We start from the raw sequence: 23,944 nt of genomic DNA, 5'->3' as shown, positions 1-23,944 counted from the left end.
CCCCCGGCAATTCCCCTTTTTTTTGACCCCTTTGCTTCCTTCCCTTCCCCCCCCCTTCCTCCCCCCCAGCCGCCAAAGCCGCGGGGCCCAGCTTGAGGGCGCCGCGGAGGCGCCACCCCGCCCAACCACCCCGCCCCGCCCCCATCACAGCCAATGCCGCCGGGGCCGGCCACGCGGGTGGAGGCCAGGTGTGCCAAGTCGGACGCCGCGTCGAAAGTGACGGCGTCGTCAACGGCGGCCACCGCTCGGCCCCACAAGCCCATCCCTGCAGAGAGGACCGAACCCGCCACCGCGGCGCCGACTGCGCCGATCCCCGCCTCGCCGCCTACTCGGCACCGCGGTCGGGGCTCGAGAGCGCGCGCGCAGAAGCCGCGCCCCCGGCCGCGCGTCGCCCACCCGGCTCCGGGGCGGGCCCGCCCTCCCGCCGCCGAGCTACCTCCTCTGCCAGCTTTGACCTTGCGGCAACCGCCGCGCGGGCCGCGCGCTCTGCCACGCCGCCGAGCCTGCGTGAGGAAGGCAGGCGGGCGAGAGGCCGTGAGGGCGTGGCACGGCGCCCGCCGCCTCGACGGCAGTCACGTGACGACGAGCTGCTGGATGTCGGGCAAGGGTGGTGACATCTACGCCTCCGCGCGTCTCCGACGCCTTGACAGCCTCGACGGCGGAGCCAAGTCGCTCGCCTACAGGCTCGCAGCGAGAAGCCACCCGTCGGCACGCCGGCCGTCTACGAGCTGCGGACCGAGCAGCGTCGGGGCGCCGATCTTCGCGCTCGCGAGGGCAGAGCGGGCCGTGCCCTGTGGCGAGGCGGGGCGGCGTGCATGCGGTCGGCGGGCAAGGCTGTGGCGAGGAGGGGCGTGACTGGGGCAGCTGCACCAGCCCCGAGCCCAACGACGCCATGAGCGCCTCCAGCCCCTCCTCCCCGTCGTTCCCAGCGGGCGCCTACTCGCAGCGCGCCGACACCTCGTGCAGGGAAGAGAGGGCCGCGGCAGCGCGCGCGAGCGGGCGGAGGCCGAGCCAAACCCTTGCATAATGCGGCCAGCAGAGGAGGAGCCGCAGCCGCTCGCGCCTCGGACCCCAGCCCCTGCGGCGCCGCCGCCCGCGCCGCCGTTGCAACCGGTCGGCGGCGGCGGCGGCGGCGGCGGCTCGTACCTACGCGCGGCATGCCGCAAGCTCTCAGGCCGTGCCACTTGGACCGTGAGGCGCCGCTCTCGCGCGCGCACGGGACGCTTGGCGGCGCCGGAGCGCCGCCCTCGCCACGCGAGCGCTCGGCGAGCCATGCCCTGTACGCCGCGGCGGAACGCGTGTTGTACTTCTGTCGGATGGCGCCCTCCGCCTGCGACTCGCAGCCGGCGAACTGGCCTCCGCCAGACTGCAGCTCCTCGGGCATGCCGCACTGGCGAAGGTACTGCCGGAACGCGGTGTTGCCTCCGCACGTCATGCGCTGCTGCTGCTGCTCGGACCACGAGTCCATGTTTAGGGAGCGCACAAAGGAGATGTGCACTCCCAGGTTGCGGTGGACGCCAGAGCACTCGAGGCAGAAGTACGTCCCATACGAGAGCGACGCCCACAGAGGCGAGTTGGCGCCACAGTCAACGCACTTCCCGTTGCCCGCATCCGCCTCCTTGAGCTTGTCAAAGAAGGCCATCGCCTCGCGGCCGTACAGAGACATGCCGAAGAACAAACACGCGGGCCCCAAGGCGAGCTCACTTTTTCACCCCGGGTTGCGTTTTTTCTCATTCCACGTGCCTCTGCACCTCCGTTCACGTGCACGAGCTTCTTGAGCCACCCACCCACCCACCGACCTCATGGCCCGGCTGAGGCTTAGAACCACCCACCCACCCCACCCACCTCACGGCCCGGCTGAGGCTTGGAACCACCCACCCACCCCCAGCACCACCCACCTCACGGCCCGGCTGATGAGGCGAGGAACCCACCCACACAAACCGACCCACCCCCACCACCCAACCAACCGTCCCGGCCACGGGAGACACAAGCAAGGTAGCAAAGCACCCAGCCTCGCGCGCCTTATACAGCACAGCCTGACCCACAGCCGAGGGTTAGGGTTAGGGTTAGGGTTAGGGTTAGGGTCAGAGAGTTCAAGCCGTTGTGCAGCTCCTAAGAACGGGCCGCTTCGGGTCGGAATGGAGGAACCAGCGGTCCGTTGACGCGAGCTCTCGGTGAATGCTCCGAGTTCTTCGGGTTTGGGTTAGGGTTAGGGTTAGGGTTAGGGTTAGGGTTAGGGTTAGGGGTAGGGGTAGGGTCAGAGAGTTCAAGCCGTTGTGCAGCTCCTAAGAACGGGCCGCTTCGGGTCGGAATGGAGGATCCAGCGGTCCGTTGACGCGAGCTCCGTCGGTGAATGCTCCGAGTTCTTCCGGTTAGGGTTAGGGTTAGGGTTAGGGTTAGGGTTAGGGTTAGGGGTAGCTTGTTGTCGTCGTGCCGATAAGACAGAGACACGGGCAGCAGACGCGACCCAATCGACGCACCAGAGCATGGTTGGGCGTGTGAGCCGCCATCTTGGACTGTGAGGCGAGCACTTGCCACCGGGAGCTCGCCGCCGCCCCTACACCGCCGCCGCCGCCCTCCCGAGGCCAGATAATAGCCCAAGAGAAGTCGAAGAGTGCGCGCCGCCCTCGGTATCTGGGTGGCAGGCGGGGCTAGAGAGGCACGCCAGAGCACGGCCGGGGGCGCGAGCCGCCATCTTGGACTGTGAGGCGAGCATTTGCCACCGGGAGCTCGCCGCCGCCCCTACACCGCCGCCGCCGCCCTCCCGAGGCCAGATAATAGCCCAAGTCGAAGAGTGCGCCCTGCCCTCGGTATCTGGGTGGCAGGCGGGACTAGAGAGGCATGCTGGTGCACGGCCGGGGGCGCGAGCCGCCATCTTGGACTGTGAGGCGAGCATTTGCCACCGGGAGCTCGCCGCCGCCCCTACACCGCCGCCGCCGCCCTCCCGAGGCCAGATAATAGCCAAAGTCGAAGAGTGCGCCCTGCCCTCGGTATCTGGGTGGCAGGCGGGACTAGAGAGGCACGCCAGAGCACGGCCGGGGGCGCGAGCCGCCATCTTGGACTGTGAGGCGAGCATTTGCCACCGGGAGCTCGCCGCCGCCCCTACACCGCCGCCGCCGCCCTCCCGAGGCCAGATAATAGCCCAAGTCGAAGAGTGCGCGCCGCCCTCGGTATCTGGGTGGCAGGCGGGGCTAGAGAGGCACGCCAGAGCACGGCCGGGGGCGCGAGCCGCCATCGTGGACTGTGAGGCGAGCATTTGCCACCGGGAGCTCGCCGCCGCCCCTCACCGCCGCCGCCGCCCTCCCGAGGCCAGATAATAGCCAAAGTCGAAGAGTGCGCCCTGCCCTCGTCAGGGAGCGCGATCTCGGTCAGCTGGTGCCGTCGCGTGGGCACGGTGCGAGGAACGACATGCTGTGGCAACGACGAGAGCTGTGCCTCGAAGACGCGCGCGAACGGAGAGAGAAACGACAAATGGACCCACCCACCCACCCACCCACCCACCCACCCACCCACCCACCCACTCACCATCCGGGGCCTACGAAGCGTTTACCCACCCACCCACTTTTTCAAGAACGGACGTGCAGAGGCACGTGGTGTGAGAAAAAACGAAACGCAGAGGTATCCGCCTGGAAAAAGGAGCATGCTTTTCGCTGCGCATGCTCGAGCCCTCGGCGAGGGCTTGTGCTGTGAATAGCAGGCGTGGTCTCTACTCGCCAGAGTTCTGATAAACGCAGTAAACGAAAAAACAATTCTTCTTTTTTCGGTTGCGTTTCTTTGGGACGACGAGCAGAGTCCGCTGGACCAGCGGTGGCGGCGCGGCCAAGCGGCGACGTCGCCTGCACCGACTCGCTGAGTGCGACGACCGCCCAAAAAGAACGCACGGACGGGACGCTCCCGCTGCGTTCCGTCACAGGTGTCGCGGTCTCCCCCACTGAGGACGATCTGCGGGAGGGAGTCGCGCCGCCGGCATGTCTGTGCAACTTGTGTTTTGCCTTCGCTTGTCCCGTTTGATGGAGCAAAGCCACGGGCCGCCCGCGCTTGAAGGCGGTCGCGCCAGGCGCGGGCGGCACTGGTTGCTGGCGATCCGCTTGGGCAGCGCCCGCGCTTGCCTCTGACTGGGTCTCCTAGGTCGCGTGTCCCGATGCTCAATTCGAACATCTCGCAAGCTGGCGTCGCTCGCGTAACTGTGGCAGGGCGATCCTCCCTTCGGTGGGCAGGCGTATCCTCGCCCGCCTCATCGCGTCCGTCGCCTCCTCTAGAGAGAGCGCGGGCAGGTCGCGGTCGCCCGCCGCGGCCCGCACGGCCGATGCCAAGAGCATGGCGCTGCGAGAGTCGCCCGCCTCCGCGGTTAGCTCCGTTCCCGCCTGCGCGCACGTAGCAAGCGACCGCATCGTGCGCACGGACATCAGAGCGCTGCGGCTCCATGTCCCGAATTGAGCAAAGGTACTGCCACGCCTGCTCCCCCTGCTGGAAGAAATTCGTGCGAAGGTGGAACTTGATGTCCTTGCACGATATGTTCTTGACCAGGAGGGCGTAGGCCTGCTTGCGGCGGGTGCGGTACAGGGCTTGCATCTTCTGTGCGTACTGCGCAGTGCCAGCAGGCAGAGCTGGAGCGCCGACGGCGGTTCCTCCCATGTCCGCACCAGTGAAGACATCCGCGACGCTGGAGCCGGATTCGTCGGTCCGCTCCGCACCAGTGTCAAGAATGGCCCTTTTTCACTCCTTGAAGAGAAGGCCAGATGTCCCATCCCATTGGGTGACGGACGGCATGTCTTTGTCACGGTTGTTGCTAGACATGCTACGTAGTTACCCCTCAGTTGGCTCCACGTTGAAGATGAGCGCGCGCGTCACAGCGCAGGCCAGGTCTCCACTGGCCGCGGCACCAGCTCCCGCGGTCTGTACGCTAGGAGTGGTCCGCCCGCGCAATGAATGCGGAATACTGTTACGAAAAGTACAAGGTCCGACAGGTTCGGCACCGGGCACCGCCTCGGTATACAAAATGCGCCTGCGGGCGGACCCTCACAGATCACAGATCACAACTAGTGCGACACACTAGTCAGTCTCGTAATCGCGCCAAGAGCGCGGATACCGGCCGATCCAGCAGTCGTCTGCGACATGGCAGTGGCCCCGGGTCATGTGCAGCTGGCCCCGAGCGGCTCAGGTCCCAGATCGAATCTCGGACCCACAGATTCTAGATTCCTTTAGATTCCCTGGATTCCCGCAACAGCGACACAACAAGCGGGATTTTTGACTCTGTCCTCGATTCTTCAGTCGCTCTGCCGGACGCGCTCGCTTTGTCGCGAGGGTCATCGGTGCAAGCCGTGTGGACGCCCAGAATAGCCTCCCCTGGCTTAGCTAGAGTGAGAGATATTGTGCACATGGTCAGCCTCTACAATATATACGCTGACACTTTACCTCCCAGAGCTCGTCTCGGTCCGCCACGGCCATCCTCAGCCTCCGGAGGGCCCCCGGCCGCGGCGCGGTGCGGCGGCGTCACAAATCCGACGTCAGTTCACCGGGACGCGATCGGGCGATCTGAAGTCCAACTAGGCGTATGGATTGCCCGCCCAGGGCTATCACCTGGACCCCTCAATGGACGCCTGCGGTGCCGCCCCCACGAGGTGTTGTTCACAACCATTCACGTGCAGCAGGGACGCGCTGTGTGTGTGGCTGGCAGCAGCAAACTCAAATGACGACGGGTTGCAGCCTCGTAGCTCAACGGCAACACTGTGCATGAGGAAGGCTGATAGAAGTAGCACAGCCACACAACCAACAGCTTCTTGAGAGTATGCGGAGCGCAAGCAGCCGGTGATCAAAGGCGTGTTGCTGTCGGTGGCAGATTGCCAAAGGGACGCCGGCGCTTCGGTGCAGTGGCTTCGGGGTGGTCACAATTTTCCACCGCTCAACTTGGAGGCAGTGCGTCTAGTAGCGTGCTACAGCTATGACGGCGGACCTCACTGGGGCGCCGACGTGCGACGACCCCGTCTCTGGGATCGCGGAAAGACGAAACCGCGTCCCAGGAGCTCGTGCAGAGCGCGCTCCGGAGCTCTGTGGCGGAAATTTTGAAGGGAACGTGGTGGCTTCCCACCGCCTCTGTATGTACCCAATAAAGTGCTAACACGACCCTCGGGCAGCAGGGGGTATGTGGCGAGCACACGGAGGCACAGTTAGGCCGCCGTGATTAAATCAGCGTGATATCGCCCTTCCGGGCACCCCGTTCCTTCGGTAGCCGTTTAGGGGTTAAGGAGAGGGGTGTGATGCGCTAGCCATCGCCCACCCTAGGGAGTCTGCCTCTTCCTATCTCTCTTCGCAGCCCCTCGCCAATTCTCGCTGCAACCTTCATGCCACCTCGCGGTCGTCCCACTCTCGTCGTTCTCTCTCGCTTGTCGCTTCTTCCCATAGTCTGAGGGTTAGGTTTCTGGAGCCTCGGGTGCTTTTACGCTTTTGATCGGGTCAGGGGAGAGTGCGACTTTTACCACTTTGGTCGTCTCGGAGCGCCCAACTTTTAGCATTTTTCAAGTTTTTCTTCGGCGCTGCGCGCCGGGTGCAGTAAGTACTAGCTATCCGTCCCGCAAACGCCGCAAACGGCAGAAGTAGTTCCTGCACACTATGCCTAGAAAAATGCCGCTCGCCTCGAAAGCGCCCGCCGGTGTGTGTCCAAACACATGCAGCGCTACAAGTTTGTCACACATTGATAAGGGCGCTGCTGAGCACGAGGCTGAGGCGCTGAGCCGCTGAGCCCGGGGCTCTTTGCGGCGGCGGCGATGCGAAAGGTAAAAGGATCTGGTGGCGATGAAGGTGGTGGAGCTCAAGGAGGAGCTGGGCGAGCGTGGCGAGGCCCTCTCGGGCAACAAGGCGTGGCTGCGCCGCCGGCTGCACGCCGCTATAGCGAGCGAGGATTTGGAGACCGCGCTGCGGGCGCCGCCGGAGAGCAGAATGTCCAAAATTTTCGCGCGCGCCTGCGGCGCGCGACTTTTACCATTTTGCCCCGGGCGGGCCCACTTTTGTCGTTTTGCCCCAAATCTACGCCCGGGCGTGCTTTTAGCGTTTTGACCCAAATCGGCCGAACTTTTAGGATACCCTCAGACTATGCTTCTTCCTCTGTCGCACCGGATCTCCTCCTGCCTCATCCTGCGACGGCGCCGCCGCCTGTCGCTCCCTTGCTCTCGTTTCTTCTCCCGCCTTTCGTCGCAGCTCTGCCCTCCTCGCGGCATATTTTGGCCCCTCGAGTTTATCGAGCTCTCCTTGCGCAAGGACGACTCTTCCGACGCCCACTCCGATCCTAGCTCCGATCATTTGCCGCCAAGTCATATCGTTGCTCAGGTCACTCTCGCTCGTTTCGGACACTTGTACCTCCACGGCTGATGCTGGCGCTGGGGTCCCCTTCGGGTGTATCGTGACAGCTGACGACGGGATTACCACCGGTGTTTCGTCCTTCCTCAGCCAATCGCCTCCAGCAAATGCTTCATCACACGGACGAGACGCGTTCGTTGCTGCGAGGCGGCCACCGAGCCTTCCTGCAAAGACTTCGGATACGCCAGCCTGTTGTCGGCGTGATCGCCACTGGGCTTAGCTGAGGGTCAAGGATTCGGTGGTATAGCAGCCACTGCGCAGCACACAAGCAACCGTACAACTATTCCCGAGGAGGGGTCGACGTCTGGCCTGAAGTCGGGTGGGCTCGCGCACTGCTTAGCCCTAGGGGAGGGGTGTGTGTGAGGTGGTGGAATGGTAAGGTTTCAGGGCAGAGGGGTGGGGGATTTGGGGCGATGAGTCAGGAGCCAGAAGCCTTCCTACTGGACCTGAGTTCTCAGCTCTTCCGCCCGACGGGGTGGTCCCTTGGATTCGGGCCCCGCTCCCTTTTCCTGCGCCTGGTCTGTCCCTGTCATGAGTGTGTTGCGAGATGCAGAGCTGGTTAGCTGGAGCACAGATCTGGTTACTGGAGCACTGGTTAGGCTGGAGAGCTTGTTAGGCTGGCAGTAGGCTGGGGCACAGAGCTGGTTGGGCTGGAGCACAAAGCTGGTTAGGCTCAAAACGACATTTGCATCGCGGCTGAGGGAAAGCTCCTGATCGAGCCCAGCGTGCCCGCGGCCGCCTCCCGCGCAGCACCGCCGCTGCGGAATCGGATCGAGCCCATGGAGGAGGAGGGCGCAGTCGGCCAGCGCAGCAGGCGGAGTCCCTCCCCGCGCCGGAGCCCCCCTGCAGTCGAGGGAGTCCTCGTTGGCGATGAAGGTGGCGACATCGAATCGCGGCCGACACACGTCACGGGAGGAATGGGCGATGAGCGGGAACGATGCGCGCTACGACGCCGACTCCGCCGTGCTCGTGGCCGCAGAAAGCCGCGCTCCAGGAGCACGCCAAGATGCAATGGCTCGCTTGCTTCGATTCAGCTCTCGGCAGCAGAAGTGGGGCTGGAGCGGGTGGGGGTGGATGCCGATTGAGGGGGAGCGTCTCCAGCTGCGCCCTGTGGCAGCTGCGCCCTGTGGCAGCTAGTCGAGGGACTTGGTAGTTGTGACCCCCCTGAGTGAGGACAGGAGAGAGAGAGCGTTTTGTGGTGTTGGTGTACGCAATAACGGGACAGGGTGGTTGTTCTCTCTATCTCCTCTTCTAGCTCTTAGCATGAGCTGCGCCCTGTGTCCGACCCCTTTTGCGCAGCAACACCTTAAACTTTTGGGCCCTCCAAATTCGGGTCGGAGCGTAGCGGAGTGGGCCCCGAGTTTGAAAAGGGCGACGGACGCTTGCGTCCTAGCCTCCAACAACGCCTCCCCGGCGCAGAGGGGCCCCCGGAGGGATGCACAACCGCTCCACGCCACGCCGCTTGCGGCGGTCCTCTTCCCAGCTCCGCTGAGGGCCCGTGCGTTATTTTGCGCTCTCTGCGCCGCGCACCACTCTCCGCACGCTATTCGCGAATGCCCACCTCGTCGCTTCGCCTCGTCTGCCTCGCCGCGCTGCTGGACATAGCCGGCACGCTCGTCGTGCACCACCGCTCCGCGACACTCGCCGGATCCGGCCTCATGGCGCGTGCATGGCAGCCGCTGCGCGCAGTGCAGCTGCAGCCGGCGCAGCCCATCGCAGTGTTCCGCGGCCGCGCCGGCGACATCCGGATGGGCGTGCCCAAATTCTTCCGGTGGCTGACGGAGAAGTACCCGCAGATCAACGTCAAGATCTCGGAGGGCCGCCGCCGCTCCGACTATGTCGACAACTTCTACCTGGACATGAACGGCATCATCCACCAGTGCACGCACGGCGACGAGGTCGGCCCAAACGAGAAGCTGAGCGAGGAGCAGATGTTCGAGCGCATCTTTGCCTACACCGACCGCCTCATCTCCATCGCGCGGCCGCGCAAGGTGCTCTACCTCGCCATCGACGGCGTCGCGCCGCGAGCAAAGATGAACCAGCAGCGCTCGCGGCGGTACCGGGTGCCGAGGGAGCTGGCGCAGCAGGCGCTGCGCGACAAGGCGAACGCCAAGGCGCGCTTCCGCCAGGCCGGCGACGCGCCGACGACCGGCCAGCCCCTCGGCTCGCAGCGGCCGCCGCCGCCGCCCGAGGTTGACACCTTCGGAGGGCCTCCGCCACCGCCGCCATTTGACTCGAACTGCATCACACCGGGGACGGACTTTCTGCACCGTCTGGGGGGCAAGTACGAGGAGTGGATCGCGCACAAGATGACCACCGATCCGGCCTGGCGCGACGGGCCGCGAGTCGTCTTCTCTGGCGCCGCGGTGCCGGGCGAGGGCAAGCATGAGACCACGGACTGGATCTCGCACTATCTCCCCATATCTCCCCATATCTCCCCATAGGCGAGGGCGAGCACAAGATCATGGACTTCATCCGGGCGGAGAAGGTCTCACCGCCTCGCCTCTCACCGCCTCTCTCTCACCGCCCCTCGCCGCCCCTCACCGCCCCTCGCCGCCCCTCGCCGCCCCTCGCCGCCCCTCACCGCCCCTCACCGCCCCTCACCGCCCTCACTCCCCCTCACAGGCGGCCGCCGGGGCGGCGCACGAGGCGGACGAGACGCGGCACTGCATGTACGGCCTCGACGCCGACCTCATCATGCTCGGGATGATCACGCACGAGAAGCACTTCTCCCTCCTCCGCGAGCGGCAGCGCTTCCAGCGAGGCCGCTTCGCTCCGCGCGGGCGAGGGCGCGGGCGCGGGCGCGGGCGCGGCGGGCGCGGCGGGCCTCGGGCGCAGCCGCCGCGGCTCGCGCTGCGGGGCGAGGGCGACCGCGGCGGCGCGGCCACTTCGGAGGCCGATGACCAGGAGCTGCGCCTCGCTCGAGCGGGAGTGAGAGGCGGCGAGATGCTTCGAGTTGACCCGATGCCGCGCGGGTGTAGGACTTTGTCTTTCTCGAGCTGGAGCAGCTGCGCCAGTGCCTGGCGGGCTCAATGCGCCCTCCGGTGGCGCGCGAGGTGCTGGGCTTCGAGTGGGAGGCGAGATCGGCCCGAGATTACCCGAGACAGCGAGCTCCACCCGAGATTACCCGAGATTACCCGAGAGTCCCTCAAGACCGCCGATCGCCCGAGACACACCCGGCTGCACCCCCCTCCGCGCTCGCGCGCGCCACACCTCTCTTTGTCCACAGGCGGAGCGCGCCGTGGACGACTTTGTCTTTTTGTGCATGTGCGTGGGCCTAGATACGGGCGAGGGGGACGGCCGCGCCCTGTGCACTGTGGAGCACGCAGTCGGCCCACCCACCCCGCCCCGCCCGCTCCGCCCGCTCTGACACATTGTCTCTCTCTCTTTCTCACTCCTCACTGAGGCGCCTTCTCATTGCAGGCTCGTGGGCAACGACTTCCTGCCCGGCCTCCCGTCGCTCGACGTCGCCGACGGCAGATGCCCCCCCTCCACCCTCTCCTCCTCCACACCCTTATCCACACCCTCCTCCACACCCTCCTCCACACCCTGCTCGCAGGCGCGCTCAACGCGATGATGCGCGCATACACCGAGCTTGTCGGCGAGTCGCGCGGCTACCTGACAGACAAGGGCTCCATCGACATGGCCCGCTTCGAGCGCTTCGTCGGCATGATTTCGACCGGTGAGGGCTACACGGTACGCAAGAAGATGGGGCGCGACGCGTCCGCCCCCGCGCCGAACGCGCGCGAGTCGGAGGCACCGGGCGAGTACAAGCGGCGCTACTACCTGCAAAAGCTTGGGCTGCACCCGACGGACAGCGCGGGGCGGCGGAGGCTGATCGGCTCGTACCTGCAGGGGCTCACTTGGTGCCTCGAGTACTACCACAACGGCTGCCGCTCGTGGGACTGGTTCTACCCCGACTTTTACGCGCCGCTCGCCTCGGACCTCGTGCAGCTCCCGTCGTTTGACGTGTCGCTCGAGATGGGCGCTCCACGCCCCTCTCCTCCGCCCCCTGCCGCCGACCACGACCCGTGAACCCGACCCCGGTCATGGGACCCCTCTCTCCGCCCTTCCCCACCCTGACCGCAGACCCCCAGCCCAGCCCAGCGGCCCTCGAAACGGGGGCCCTCGAAATGCGGGGCCTCAAACGCCGGCCCTGCGCGGCTCTAGGCGCCCCCTTCTCGCCGCTCTGCCAGCTCCTGTCGGTGCTCCCGCCGCAGTCGGGCGATTTGGTGCCGCTCGCGTACCGCGAGCTGATGCTCTCGCCCTCGTCGCCCATCTACGACGCCTTCCCCGTCGATTTTGCGCTCGACGCCAACGGCGCGCGCACGCGCGCTCTGGGGGCGGTCTGGGCTTGCGGGGCTGCCTAACTTTCGGCCCTCCCGTGCCGCCCCACCATCTCCCGCGCCGCAGGCAAGCGAGCCGAGTGGGAGGCGGTCGCGTTGCTGCCCTTCATCGACCAGGAGAGGCTTCTGGCCGCCGTCGGCGACATCGACCACGACGCGCGCCTCTCCGCGGAGGAGAACGCGCGCAACGCGCAACTGACCGATCTCATCTTCAGTCCGGGCAACCCCGAGGGAGAGCGGGGGCCAGCGAGCAAGCCAGTCGCCGCGGCCGCTCTGGCGCGTCCCCAGGCTAGGTGATCATGGCGTGAAGCGCGTGCCGTCGGGGCGGGGGTGGCGCAGGCGGTGGAGGAGGAGAGGATTGATCATTCACATTCGACATTGTGTGTGCGACATTGTGTGTGTGTGCACACGAGTCACACCGAACACACGTAGTGTACGAAGGTAGTACACTAGGCGTGGTACAGGGAACAACGAACATGAGTCATGACACCGGGAATCGATATAATAAGGGCACGGGAGCGTTTCGGCTAAAGCCTCCACTATCACATTTTGGCTTTCCAACAACTGGAACTGCGCACATGCCGCAGCGCAACCTCCGTCTCCTCTCTCGTTTAATCAACTCTGCGAATTAACGGCTGGTGTGCACGTGTTGTGTGTGGATGTGGTCAACTCCGTCTCCACAACAGCAACACTCCGCTGTCCGCTCCTCTGGTGTCGGAGCACTTGGAGCAGAGTCTCGGAAGACTCCGCTCGCGGCTCGCGGGTCGCGGCTTATTCGGTTCTCGCGCGAGAGAAGCCCTCGCTCCCGCCCGCGAGCGTCGCTGGTCGCCTAGAGTGGTGTTCACGTTTAGGCGAGGCAGTTTTGTAGCGGATCCGGATGTGCCATGATGTGGCGCTCACCGCTGTACTCTGGCGTGGGGCGCTGTCTCTCTCTCCCGCCCGGCGCCGCGCGCCCGCGCCCCCAACACCTGACTGCGCGCGCGACACGAAAACGCAAAATGAAAGGAACGAGAACTCAACATTACAAGTACGTGTAGCCTTCACGCTGGCGACGGACCTCTATAAACTTGGGCTCGGGCCGAGGCACGTAGCGTTCACGCAGCAATGACCCTGGCTGCGGCGCAAGGTCGCCACCGGCACCGCCGCAGCCGCAAACCCTTTCAAGACATGCTTCACAGACGGGCGCTACGCGTTTGGCGCACGGAAGCGCAAATGACACGCAGCAGCCGCCGCAAGCGCCTGCGCAGAGCCCAGCCAGGCCACAGGAGCACTTGTCGCACGCGGCGCTCCTTTGCTTCAACTCATCGCAAGAGGCAACGACTACGGGCTCAGCCCTCTCCACTGTATCAACGAGGCTGCCGTTGCACGCCTTGTCATAGCTGGCTTGGCAAGCAAGCACTGAGCACGTCCAGGCCGCTTTAGCGCATACGCTCAAACTCCTGCAACACGGCCCACTCAGGTTGCACGTGCATTGGTCGCAAGAGCTACCGCAGTCCTCCATACGCTGCGCAAAGTCGGCGGTGAGCGCTGCCGACTGGTCCGACTCGTCTCGACGCATGCGCTGCGTGGCAGGGGCGGCCATTCGTTTGCTCGTCTTTCTGCCAGTCCGCGCGCCCTTTCCCCGGCCTCCCTCTCAGTGTTCAACAGTGTGGACTGGCCCGAGGGACGTGGCACCGCAAGTTCGGCCGTTTTTTTAGCCCTATAAAAGCCATAAATAAATAAAAACGGACAGCTCTCTACTGTGAGGTGGGTAAAAAGGAACAGGTCCCCGCCCTTGCGATCTTTGTGCAGGGTTCTTTGTGGGTGTGGTCGGCGACTAGCCGGGGTCGTCCTCCCGATGGATGGGGGACTGACTAGCACTAGCCGTCTTCCACATGGTCCCTCGGGTCCCTGCCGCTCCTAACCTCTTCGTACATCCTCCTGCTGATCTCCGCAAAGTCCTGCTCCCTCCCTCGTCTCGCCCTGCACGTCTGCTCCGCCCTAGCTCCGCCTCACCGTCTTCTGCCCTGCGTCGTCTGGCGACGGGTCCTCCATAGTCGGTCGAGGTCGCCGCCCTCCTCGCGCCTCTTCCCAACGTTCCCTCGGCGGCTGATGCCGTCCGCTCCGGCTCCCCAGTCCCCGGGTCTGCCCTGCTCTCGTCTGCGCTAGTTCCTCCTGCTTCGTCACCACCCCGGCGTCTCTCCTCTTCCTTCTCCCCTTCTTGTATGCTTTGCACATCGCGTCGATTCCTTTTCTGTGAGGTGTAGTTTCTTTTTGGTTGGGGCGGCCCTCATGACGGGGTAGGTAGGGTAGGTCTGGGCCTCGGCCGAGGGGCGCGGGCGGGGGGGGGGTCTGGCCCTCATGACGCGGGGTCTCCGCGGTAGGGTGGGTCTGGGCCGAGGCAGAGGCGGGGGGGGGGGGGGGGGTTTTTCCCGGCGGGCTGCGGACTTTCGCCATCTCACCATACGTGGGTACAACCTCAACCCTGTTCCTTACCTCCCCACCCGCCAAGGGGGGGCCGCGGCCTTGGGAGGTGCGTCACGACCCCTCTGACTCCTCTGAGCGCTGAGGTGGGAGTCCGGGGCACAACTCTTCCACCCCGAAAGAAATTCCACAACCGCGAACAGCACAGTAAGACGCCCCAAACCACCGCTCGTTTGTGGCGCTGACCGAGCGACTTGCCGTCAAAGCATTTGCCTCGCTGCGAGCGCGAGGACCGGCACGAGCACAACGGCGGACCAAATCAACCAAATCGCCAGCGCGGGCGCTGGCGCAGCCTCCGCCACAAGCACGCCCTTCACCGGGGCTGTGGGTGGAGCCACCTTGGGCGGAGATGGCAAGCGGGCGTCGTCATCGGAGCGTTCGCTCAGCGCCCGCGTGGCCGCCTGCGCCAGCCCACCCTCTGGGATCGACAGCAGCTCATCAACGCCGCCCCAGCCGGCGGCGGCAGAGACGGTGGCACGGGGCGTGGCCGCCGGTGTTGGCTGCACGCCCGCGTCGGGGAGGTCAGCGGATAGGAAGCAGAGGAGCGGCTCAGGGCCTGTAGACGAGAGGAGCGATATGGGGAGCGCCGAGATGTAGGCGTGGAGCAAAGACTGCATCGCCGCGGCCCGCGAATTGAGGAACTTCAGCTCGAGCATCTGGTGGGCGAGCCGGAAGCCGTGCGAAGAGAACTTCGGGATCGTCACGCCCGACTCGCGCAGCTCCTTGCCGTGTTTTTCATTGAGGTCTGCGACCAGGATCCGCAGGTCGTTCCATCGCCGGCGGATGCGCCACTCTCGGCCATCCTCGACAACGAGCAGCCGGTAAACAGCATATGGCCGCGCCTCGCCTGCGACATCATGGCCCTCGACCAGCACCGAGCAGGCCATAACCCGACCGCCGGCCGGCGGGGTAGGCGGGGACGCGGCCGAAGGTGCACAGGCGAAAGAAGAACACAGCGCTCCTCACCCCACATGACAAGCGATCCCACGACAGCGAGTGTCAGGCGAAAGAAGAAATTTAGGTGCCGTTTGAGCGGAAGACCTTTTGTTTTTGTGTTGCATCGGCCGCTCGGGTAGCGACCCAAAAAGCAGCGCATGATGTGGAAGAGCTGGTCGATGTCCGACTCGCCGGAAAGAGCGGCGCGCCTGTGGCCATCTCCGGCAGCATGGTGCATGCACCCGATTGCCGCCACACATCCACCGGCGTCCCGTAGGCGGTGTCGCCCGTCAGGAGCTCTGGCCCGCGGTACCACGAACGAAAAACAAGGCACTTGTAAGTAGCCCGCCGGACTCCAACACAGCGACGTTATCCCTCGACCCATCCCTCCTTGGGTTGTCTGTTTGCTTTCTTTCTTTTTCCCTCGGCTTGTTTTTGTTTCTCCACACCTCAAGAGTCCCCAGAAACCCCGATGAATTACTCCCTGTGTGATGCGCACGCACGCGAGCGGGGCGGGAGGGTGGCGCTGTGCCTCTGTGTTCGTGCGCATCTCTCATGACTCATGTATTTATTGGCTCTTCACGGCCTAGGGATCCTATGCCGGTGAGTTGGCGTTCACGCGCACTTGGAGCACTTGGAGTGCAGTTATCAGCCTCACATCCAGGGCCGGCGCTGAATCATCATCGTCATGGCTCTGACAACCTCTGTCTGGTGCTGCTTCTCGCTTCGTGCGTCCTTGGAGTTGGTCTCGTTCACCACGAGCTCGCCACGTCGCCGCCTGTGTTTGGGTTTCTATGTTTGCGATTTGGATTTTGGATGTTCTGTGACCGTTTGTTTATTTATTTTCTACGACTCTTTGTTTATTTATTGTTGTTAGGAATCCCCGAGAGCGCCATCGATGTCGATCGATGTCTCGATGTTACAGGATGTATGAACTGCGCAGCGTTTTTTCAGAACCCAGTTGTGCGAGGGACTACATAAAATTCTGGAAAGTAAAATTCTTCTAAAATTCTTCAGCGAGTGGGCCTGCATTGTCAGCTCACCAGTCAGTTACAGCGCAGTCTGGGCCCGCGCATACATGGAGAACTACGAGCCGCTCGGCACGATTGGCGAGGGCACCTACGGCGTGGTGCTCAAGGCGCGGCACAAGGAGACCGGGCAGATTGTTGCCATAAAAAAGTTCAAGGAGTCGGACGAGGATGAGCAGGCGTGGTAGAAGCCGTGAGCCCGCCGCGACACGGGGAGAGCCGTGCAAGAGAGCATCGATTCCACCAGCATTCAGGCGCTGAGCGCCCGGGCACCAGTGCGCTCGGCAGCCACCACACCTGCCCAACCTTTAGGTCCGCAAGACGGCGCTGAGGGAAGTCAGGATCCTAAAGCAACTCAAGCACGACAACATCGTCAACCTGATTGAGGTCTTCCGGCGCAAGGGTAAGCTCCATCTCGTGTTCGAGTTCGTCGAGCGTACCATCCTAGAGGACCTTGAGCGCAACCCCGATGGCATGGACCCCATCGCCACCAAAAAGTGCCTCTGGCAGCTGCTCCGCTCGATCCAGTACTGCCACTCACACCACGTGATCCACCGCGACATCAAGCCCGAAAACCTGCTCGTCTCGAAGAACGGAACACTCAAGCTGTGCGATTTCGGCTTCGCGCGCACGCTGGGCGGGCCGGGCGCCCGCTACACCGACTATGTTGCCACCCGGTGGTACCGCGGGCCAGAGCTCCTGACGGGCGACACCGCCTACGGGACGCCGGTGGATGTGTGGGCAATCGGGTGCATGCTGCCGGAGATGGCCACAGGCGCGCCGCTCTTTCCCGGCGAGTCGGACATCGACCAGCTCTTCCACATCATGCGCTGCTTTGGGTCGCTACCCGAGCGGCTGATGCAGGTCTTCCGCTCCAACCCGCTGTTTATGGGGCTCAAGCTGCCAGAGAGCGTCCCTGCGACAGAGACGCTCGCCAAGCGCTTCCGCGACTGGGACGAGGGATCCCTCTCCTTCCTCGAGAACTGCCTCAGGTACGAGCCCGAGCAGCGTCAGACGTGTGCCCAGCTGATGCGCCACCCGTACTTCACCGAGGGGGACTTCATCCCGAGGTTCGAGGCGGAGCTCAAGGAGATGCTCGAGCGAGATGCGCAGGATTTCAAAATGCGGAGCAAAAAGTCGCGTCGCTCAAAGGGCCGCGCCACAGCGCCTCCTCCCGACTTGGGTACCACCCTGCCGACCATGTCGCCCACAGCCGAACCGGCGCCGTCAGTTTGCGGCGACTCATCTTCCCTCGAGCTGGCTCCGGGGGCTTGCTCCGGCGCACGGCGGCCAGCGACTCGAGAGGGGACGACGCGCCGCGGCGCCCAGCGATCCGCAGGAAGCAGCAACGGCAAGACCGCGGAGCGCGAGGTAGACGGCGGCGGCGGCGGTGGCGGCGGCGGCAGCAGCGGGTCTGTGTTGCCTCACGTCAACCGCCCGGCGACGCCGCGCGCGCAGCGCCTTGTCGCCTTTCCGCAGTTGGCATCGGCACTGGAGGATGGTCCGGCCGGAGCAGCAGCATTGCCGCCGCCGCGCGCGTGGCAGCAAGACACCCCGCTTGTCACGAAGGGCTTCGGCGCTCTCTCCTCTTTCCCGGGCCGGGCGCTGGTCGAGAGTAAGGGCGGGCGGGTTGGCTACTCTGTATCGCAACAGGCAATCACGCGCAATTTGCCCCATTTGCACGAGGCCCATCCATTCGCCGCCGCCGAGCTCCCAGAGAGGCTTGAGCGGTCGAGCGTGCCGCCGCCACCACCGCCGCGCGGCATCGCTGCCAAGCGGCGCACGCCGTACGACGGCAGCAGTCCCTACAGCCAGCCGCCAAAGACGCTCGGGAAGGTAAAGAAGCCAATCGCAAAATCGTCATTCTCCAGCGGCCCGTTTGGTGGCATGGGCATCGTCGGCACCGGCCAGCCGCCGTCTCTGTTGGGTCTAACCGCCGCCTATGGTCCGCTTGGGCACGCAGAGGGTCAGCGGGATGCGCTGGCGCCGCTGTACGACGGGCAGCACACCGACCCGATGAGCGGCTCCAGCGGTTTCCAGGGCTCGCGAGTGCAGGCGTCTTTGAACTACGGGCAATACGGCCTCCTCCGTGCCAGGGCGAGGGCGCAGGTGAACTAAAGTGCGGTGGTGGTGTGTGTGTGTGTGGTGGGGGGGGGGGGGTCACGAGAGTTGAGAGCCCGACCCCGATTCGCGAGTGAGACGCGAGAGGGGGGTGGAGAGTCTGGAGAGAGGAGAGAGCCACTGACACGTGAACACGACAGGCTGACAGAGGTCAGAGCCCGCGACAGATCTCCCCCTCTCTCTCGCTCGACTCGCTCGTGTGCGCCCTCGCTCGCCGTTCCCCCAGTACTGGCTACTGTGTACGGCTCTTTAAGTCTAACAACCAAGACGCAAGAGATAAATAAATAAAACGGACACCTCTACTAGGAGATGGGTAAAAAGGAACAGGTCCCCGCCCTGCGGTTAACAACCAAGAGAGTCCAAGAACCTCGCTGTATATATAATACAAGGGGAAGGACCCTGAGTTGCACAGGGGTTGTGCGCCATGGCCCTCCTGCTCGGCTCCAGCGAGTAGACAAGTGTTGCCATCGCAACAGAGGAGAAGAATCTGACCTCAGGGCTGATGTGACCAAGCGCGCTGGTAGCGTGGTTTTACCTCACAACCATGGTCTCACAGTGTGCCGGCAGTCGCCGAGCAGTGTCGCTCACACAAGCCGCAGCACAAGTGACTGTGAGGGCCAGTGAGGGCGAGCCCATCGCTGTGTGGCTGTGACAGCTGTGGCAGCCGCACAGTGGGCTGTGCCAACTGTGCAGAGCGTGTGAGCAGCAGAGGAGCTGCTCTCCAAGCTTCAGGCGCAAAGAGCTGCATGCCACCGAAGGCGCTGTCGAGGTTCGCCGAGCGTGGCGCAGGTTGGAGGACACCGTCACCGACGAGCACGTTGGACTTTTCACTCCGGACAAAGACCGCTCTCTGCACAGTGCACAGCGGACGGTGCGGGCCGTGCACGCGTCTCGCGTGCAGCGCGGGTCATAGCGGCGAGGCGCGGACCGTCTGTGGCGAAGTGACCGCGTTTAATTACGTACCGCACGCTTGCCGAGAGCAACCCGTGCGCGGTGTGTGCCACACGGTCGAGCGCGCGAGCACATACACCGTTCCGCACGTCAACCCGGATGCGCGGATCCCGGTCACCGTGCACCGTGCTCTGTGGCACTGCCGAGTCACGAATCACTCATCTCTCTCTCTGTACACACCCCACACTGACACAAGAGGAGAGAGGGGGAAGGCTGCGGACTCACGTTGCTGCGTCCTGGCGCAAAGCACCTCTCCGAGTTACGGCGAAGGGCTGCCTTCCGTATCGAGCACCTTCTTCATGCACTTTCCGACGGCCCACACGGTGAAGCCGATCTCGGAGAGTTTCCTGTGGTCGAGGATGTTGCGGCCGTCGAAGATGAAGGCGGGCTTTGACATCGAGTTGAAGATCTTTTGGTAGTCGAGCGTCTTGAACACGTCCCACTCGGTAATGACGGCAATGGCGTGCGCGCCCGCGCACGCGACGTACCTGCACGCACCGCGGAGGCGCGTTGGGTGGGCGGGGAGCGGGCGGGGAGGGCGGGGCGAGCGGGGGAGGCGGGGGCGGAAGAGGGGAAGGGAGATTGACTGGGCGGGCGCGGCGCACGGGTCTTCGTCGATCTCGATCTTCTCCATCGCCTCCTTGCCGAGGTCCTCATAGTACTGCTCCCGGCTCACCTGCGGAGCGGGACGCGGAGACGTGATACGGACACACCTCCAATCTCCCCGGCGGCACAATGCCACGGCTCGCCCTTGGGTCAAAATCTCGGGCGATCTCGGGCGATCTCGGGCGATCTTGGCTCACCTTCGGGTCGTAGATGGCGAGCTTGGCGCGCTCCTCGGAGAGGGCCTTGCAGACGTCGATCGCGGGCGACTCGCGCGTGTCGCCGGTGTCCTTCTTGAAGGCGAAGCCGAGGATGGCGATCCGCTTGCCAGAGACGGTGTTGAACATGGTCGCAACCTGCTCGCGGCGGCGGCGTGTGAAGAGGCGCGTGTGAGCACAGCCCGCCCGTGCGCCACACGGCGGCCGCACCATCGCGTTCGCGAAGCGCCGCTTCTGCCAGTCGTTCATGACGATGACCTGGTGCCAGTACTCGGCCACCTCCGGCAGCCCGAAGGAGCGGCATAGGTAGACGAGGTTGAGGATGTCCTTCTGGAAGCACGAGCCTGCGGCCACACGTGCACGAGCGCAAGTCAGGTGCGTGGTGCGGGCGCTGGGGGCTGCGAGGCCGGCCGCCGCTGGGCAGCGTGCAGGCCTCCGAAGCCGACAGAGGCCTTGAAGAACTTTGGGCCGATGCGGCTGTCGACCTAAAGTAGACACGGCGGAGACCGTGCAGAGTACTCGGCGCAACGCGTACAGCACTGAGGCGTGGATACGAGTACAGCCGCGTGCATGCTCGCGTGCTAGTTGGAATGCAGAGGGGAGTGTTCCGCACCCCGATCGCGTGCCCGACCTCCGACACGTCGGCGCCCGTCACCTCGCACAGCGCGGAGATGGAGTTGATAGACGAGATGCGCTGGGCGAGGAAGGCGTTCGCTGTCAGCTTGGACAGCTCCGCCGACCTGGCGGAGAGGGGGAGGGAAGGGAGGAGGGGGGGGGGGGGGGGTGAGCGGCAAGCGGAGCTGCCTGCTGCCCGCGCAACAGTCGTAGGCCGTCGGGTCGCGAGAGCCGCGCGCGGGCGTGTGGACGCGAATGGACGCTGCGCTGTGAGAGGGCGGCGCAGGGCGGGCTCCGAGGCGGCGCGGGTGAGTCACGCCCCTCCCGCACCATCTGCCCATCTAGGCCGCCGGACCAGAGGTTGGTAGTGAGCACGCGCTCCGTCGGCACCTGCGCAAGGCGCGGGTGCGGTGCAAGCGTGGGTGGAATGCCCGGGTGGGACGCAAGGGAGGGAGCGGGGAGCGCGGCGGTGGGGTGCGAGCAGCGGCGTCGCGCACCCATTTGCGGTACACATTTGCGAGGCACTCGATGGCGGCGAGCCCCTGCGGCGTCTGCGGCCCGCCGACCAGCACGCGGTCCGGCTTGAAGAGGTCGTCGATGGCGGTGCCTGGGGCAGGAGGAGGCGCGGTCTCGCGCCGAACCGTCCACGCGCCCCCTCGCAGAGCCGGAGGGAGGCCGACCCGCCGCACGGACGCCCCCAGCTAGACGCCCCACTCTGGGAGAGGAGGACTGGGGAGAGCAGATCTGGGAGGAGAGGTCTTGGAGGCGCGTGAGGGGGAGGGGGGGGGGAGGGGGGGGGGGGTAGACGTATTCGAAGACGTGTCGGCAGGACGTGTCTGGGGTGTGCAAGAGGACGGTGTCGGCAGGACATGTTTGGGACGTGTGTCCTGGGCCACGCACCCTCGGCAAGGAACTCCGGGTTGGACAGCACTTGGAAGTCGGTACCCTTGCACGCGGCCGCCATGACGGCCGCCATCGCGTCCGCCGTCTTGACGGGCACCGTCGACTTTTCGACGATTATCTTCGGCATCTGTGTGGCGGTGGGCAGCGGCAGTGGGCAGCGGTGGCGGGCGGCGGCGGCGAGGCTAGCGGCGGCGAGGGCAGCGGCGGCGAGGGCAGCGGCGGCGAGGGCAGCGGCGGCGAGGGCAGCGGCGGCGAGGGCAGCGGCGGCGAGGGCAGCGCCTTGTTTTCCGAGGCGTTGCACACCGCCGCGATTTGGCGCGCCGCGAGCTCCCAGTAGGTGAGGTCTGCCGCCTGAAGCGACGACGGGGAGGGGGACGTGACCACGCCTGGCCGAGGCGCAGCTAGAGGCGACGAGGCACGCGGCGAGGACGCGGCGTGCAGTGGGCCCGTCCCGGGCGACGGTGTGTTCAGACGCTGACGGTGTGTTCAGACGCTGTGCCGTCAGCGAGCTCGCGGCTCCAGCAAGCCGCCGCACAGCAGGGCTCACGCGGCGCCCGTCGTCGGAGCGTGCGTTCGGGCCGGTCGCTCGGGGCTGCGGTATGAGGGACGTGCAGCGCGCCTCTCCCGCGCCGATGCCGGACTTTTTGGTGGGCGTGGGCACGGAGACGAAGATGATGGTGCACTCGCGGATGGCGCTCTCAATGTCGGTGGAGAAGAAGAGGTTGCGCCCGCGCGCCTCCTCCACAACCTCCTGCAGCCCCGGCTCATAGATCGGCAGCGCCTGCACGGCGTGGAGAGGCGCGCAGTGAGCTTGAGTGTGGGTGGCGTGGCGTGCGGGCGTGAGGTGTTTGCGGGAGGCGCGAGGGCGGTCGGACGAGGAGGACCGCTCGGCTCCGCGGCGAGGAGGGAGCAGTGAGGAAGCAAAGCACACCGAAGAGTTCCAGGCGGCGATCCGCCGCTCGTTGAGATCGCAGACGGTCACCTTGATCTCGGGGCACTTCTTGGCCATCACCGTCATGGTCGGACCGCCCACGTACCCCGCGCCCAGGCAGCAAATCTTGGGAGGGTCCTCATACTTGAGAGTCATAGCGAAGAGACCGGGCTGTGCACAAGTCTCTGTACTTACTGCACGCCGCCTCACACACAAGGGCGTCTTCACAGCCTTGTTATTGAGAAGAAAATACCTCTCGGCGCTGTGCGCTACCGGTCATGAATGAGTGCGCGACACGCATGTTGCGAGCAGCGTTGGTGATGTTTTGCGCGTCGCCACAGACGGCGGCGCGCGAGAGCTGTTGCGAGTGGTGCTGGGCGAAGCCCCGGGCGCTGCCGGAGGCTGTGCCGTAGTCGGTGCGGTCGACGGCGCTCGGGCTGCCGACGTCTTTGGCGAAGTTGAAGATGATTCTCTTGGTCGGCGGCGGAATGCCGCCCTGGCTTTCGACGAGACAAATTTTGACGATTCCGAGGGCCCAACAGGAGAATCGTGCTTTTTGGGTTGGGTTGGGTTGTGGGCCTGGGTTGGGTTGTTCCGCGTAAGGTTGGGTCGTCGGCGCGAAGGGTGAGGTCTCGACCGCCGCCGCTCACGCCAGCGGACGGCCACCATCGGTGTTTCTGGCTTCGCCACCGTCCAAAGCGTGCGCAATGCGCTCGCCGGCATCGAGCGAGCACGCCTGTCCGACGAGTGGCTTGCTGTGTGGACGCCTTCTTGTGGCTCTCGTCGAGAGCCATTTGCGTCCCGGCGGGTGGGAGAGCATGTGATAGGAACGAGTGTATCGCTTCCACGGATCGACCGTGCTTGTTATCCACATCGATGTGACCCACTCATCGACTCATCAGACGACACATGCTCTCCCACCCGCCGGGACGCAAAACGCTCTCGACGAGAGCCACAAGAAGGCGTCCACACAGCAAGCCGCTCGCGGACAGGCGTGGTCGCTCGATGCCGGCGAAGCGCATCGCGCACGCTTTGGACGGTGGCGAAGCCAAAAACACCGATGGTGGCCGTCCGCTGGCGTGAGCGGCGGCGGTCGAGACCTCACCCTTCGCGCCGACGACCCAACCTCACGCGGAACAACCCAACCCCCAACCAACCCAACCCAAACCACCCCACTGAAAGCACGATTCTCGCTGTTGGGCCCTCATTCCGTTCTTGACATGGAGCGCGTCGTACTACTGTCCCTTGTGCTCTTTGACCCAGCCTTTGCCGGTCGCATGGACGAGCGGGCCCTGTGACTTGTGGCCGCGCTCTTTGCACCCAAGAACCTTGAGCAAGGTTTGGTCGAGGGTGCTGCCGAAACCAAATTTGTGGCCCAGTGACGCACAGCATCCGCCGTGTGCCGCCGAGCCCTGCCCAGCCTGCCTCGTCTTTGTGAGGGCGCGCTAGGCACCTTGACTTCGTAGTGGACATCGT

At 65.0% G+C, this 23,944-nt stretch overlaps 6 protein-coding genes across 6 annotated transcripts; 3 read left to right on the top strand and 3 right to left on the bottom strand.

Moving 5' to 3' along the window:
* Positions 1 to 6,792: 6,792 nt before the first annotated feature.
* Positions 6,793 to 7,365, top strand: EMIHUDRAFT_226553 (hypothetical protein; the record flags this gene model as incomplete). Its single annotated transcript, XM_005788633.1, has 2 exons — positions 6,793 to 6,938; positions 7,308 to 7,365. 2 exons carry the CDS (start codon positions 6,793 to 6,795, stop codon positions 7,363 to 7,365), a joined length of 204 nt encoding a protein of 67 aa, XP_005788690.1.
* A 1,541-nt stretch (positions 7,366 to 8,906) lies between these two features.
* On the top strand, positions 8,907 to 11,996 carry EMIHUDRAFT_455108 (hypothetical protein; the record flags this gene model as incomplete). The annotated part of the gene is made up of 7 exons (XM_005788632.1): positions 8,907 to 9,719; positions 9,803 to 9,841; positions 10,335 to 10,409; positions 10,583 to 10,669; positions 10,948 to 11,035; positions 11,524 to 11,699; positions 11,772 to 11,996. The coding sequence occupies 7 exons, from the start codon at positions 8,907 to 8,909 to the stop codon at positions 11,994 to 11,996; spliced, it is 1,503 nt and encodes a 500-aa protein (XP_005788689.1).
* A 724-nt stretch (positions 11,997 to 12,720) lies between these two features.
* EMIHUDRAFT_226551 (hypothetical protein) lies at positions 12,721 to 13,257 on the bottom strand (the record flags this gene model as incomplete). The annotated part of the gene is made up of 1 exon (XM_005788631.1): positions 12,721 to 13,257. The coding sequence occupies one exon, from the start codon at positions 13,255 to 13,257 to the stop codon at positions 12,721 to 12,723; it is 537 nt and encodes a 178-aa protein (XP_005788688.1).
* Positions 13,258 to 14,362: 1,105 nt separating this feature from the next.
* On the bottom strand, positions 14,363 to 15,049 carry EMIHUDRAFT_226550 (hypothetical protein; the record flags this gene model as incomplete). The annotated part of the gene is made up of 1 exon (XM_005788630.1): positions 14,363 to 15,049. The coding sequence occupies one exon, from the start codon at positions 15,047 to 15,049 to the stop codon at positions 14,363 to 14,365; it is 687 nt and encodes a 228-aa protein (XP_005788687.1).
* A 1,127-nt stretch (positions 15,050 to 16,176) lies between these two features.
* Positions 16,177 to 18,500, top strand: EMIHUDRAFT_313453 (hypothetical protein; the record flags this gene model as incomplete). Its single annotated transcript, XM_005788629.1, has 6 exons — positions 16,177 to 16,310; positions 16,459 to 16,990; positions 17,054 to 17,196; positions 17,998 to 18,071; positions 18,167 to 18,271; positions 18,415 to 18,500. The coding sequence occupies 6 exons, from the start codon at positions 16,177 to 16,179 to the stop codon at positions 18,498 to 18,500; spliced, it is 1,074 nt and encodes a 357-aa protein (XP_005788686.1).
* Positions 18,501 to 19,182: 682 nt separating this feature from the next.
* EMIHUDRAFT_423315 (hypothetical protein) lies at positions 19,183 to 22,672 on the bottom strand. Its single transcript, XM_005788628.1, has 12 exons — positions 22,469 to 22,672; positions 22,157 to 22,318; positions 21,817 to 21,888; positions 21,535 to 21,664; positions 21,132 to 21,241; positions 20,990 to 21,024; positions 20,633 to 20,759; positions 20,453 to 20,504; positions 20,230 to 20,363; positions 20,002 to 20,157; positions 19,804 to 19,874; positions 19,183 to 19,686 (listed from the first exon to the last, which is right to left on the bottom strand). Exons 1-12 carry the CDS (start codon positions 22,622 to 22,624, stop codon positions 19,458 to 19,460), a joined length of 1,434 nt encoding a protein of 477 aa, XP_005788685.1. The 5' UTR covers positions 22,625 to 22,672; the 3' UTR covers positions 19,183 to 19,457.
* Between the last annotated feature and the right edge of the window lie 1,272 nt (positions 22,673 to 23,944).

Source organism: Emiliania huxleyi (assembly GCF_000372725.1).
Source record: "Emiliania huxleyi CCMP1516 chromosome Unknown EMIHUscaffold_133, whole genome shotgun sequence".
Lineage (NCBI taxonomy): Eukaryota > Haptophyta > Isochrysidales > Noelaerhabdaceae > Emiliania > Emiliania huxleyi.
This window is presented reverse-complemented; position numbering and strand designations above follow the sequence as displayed.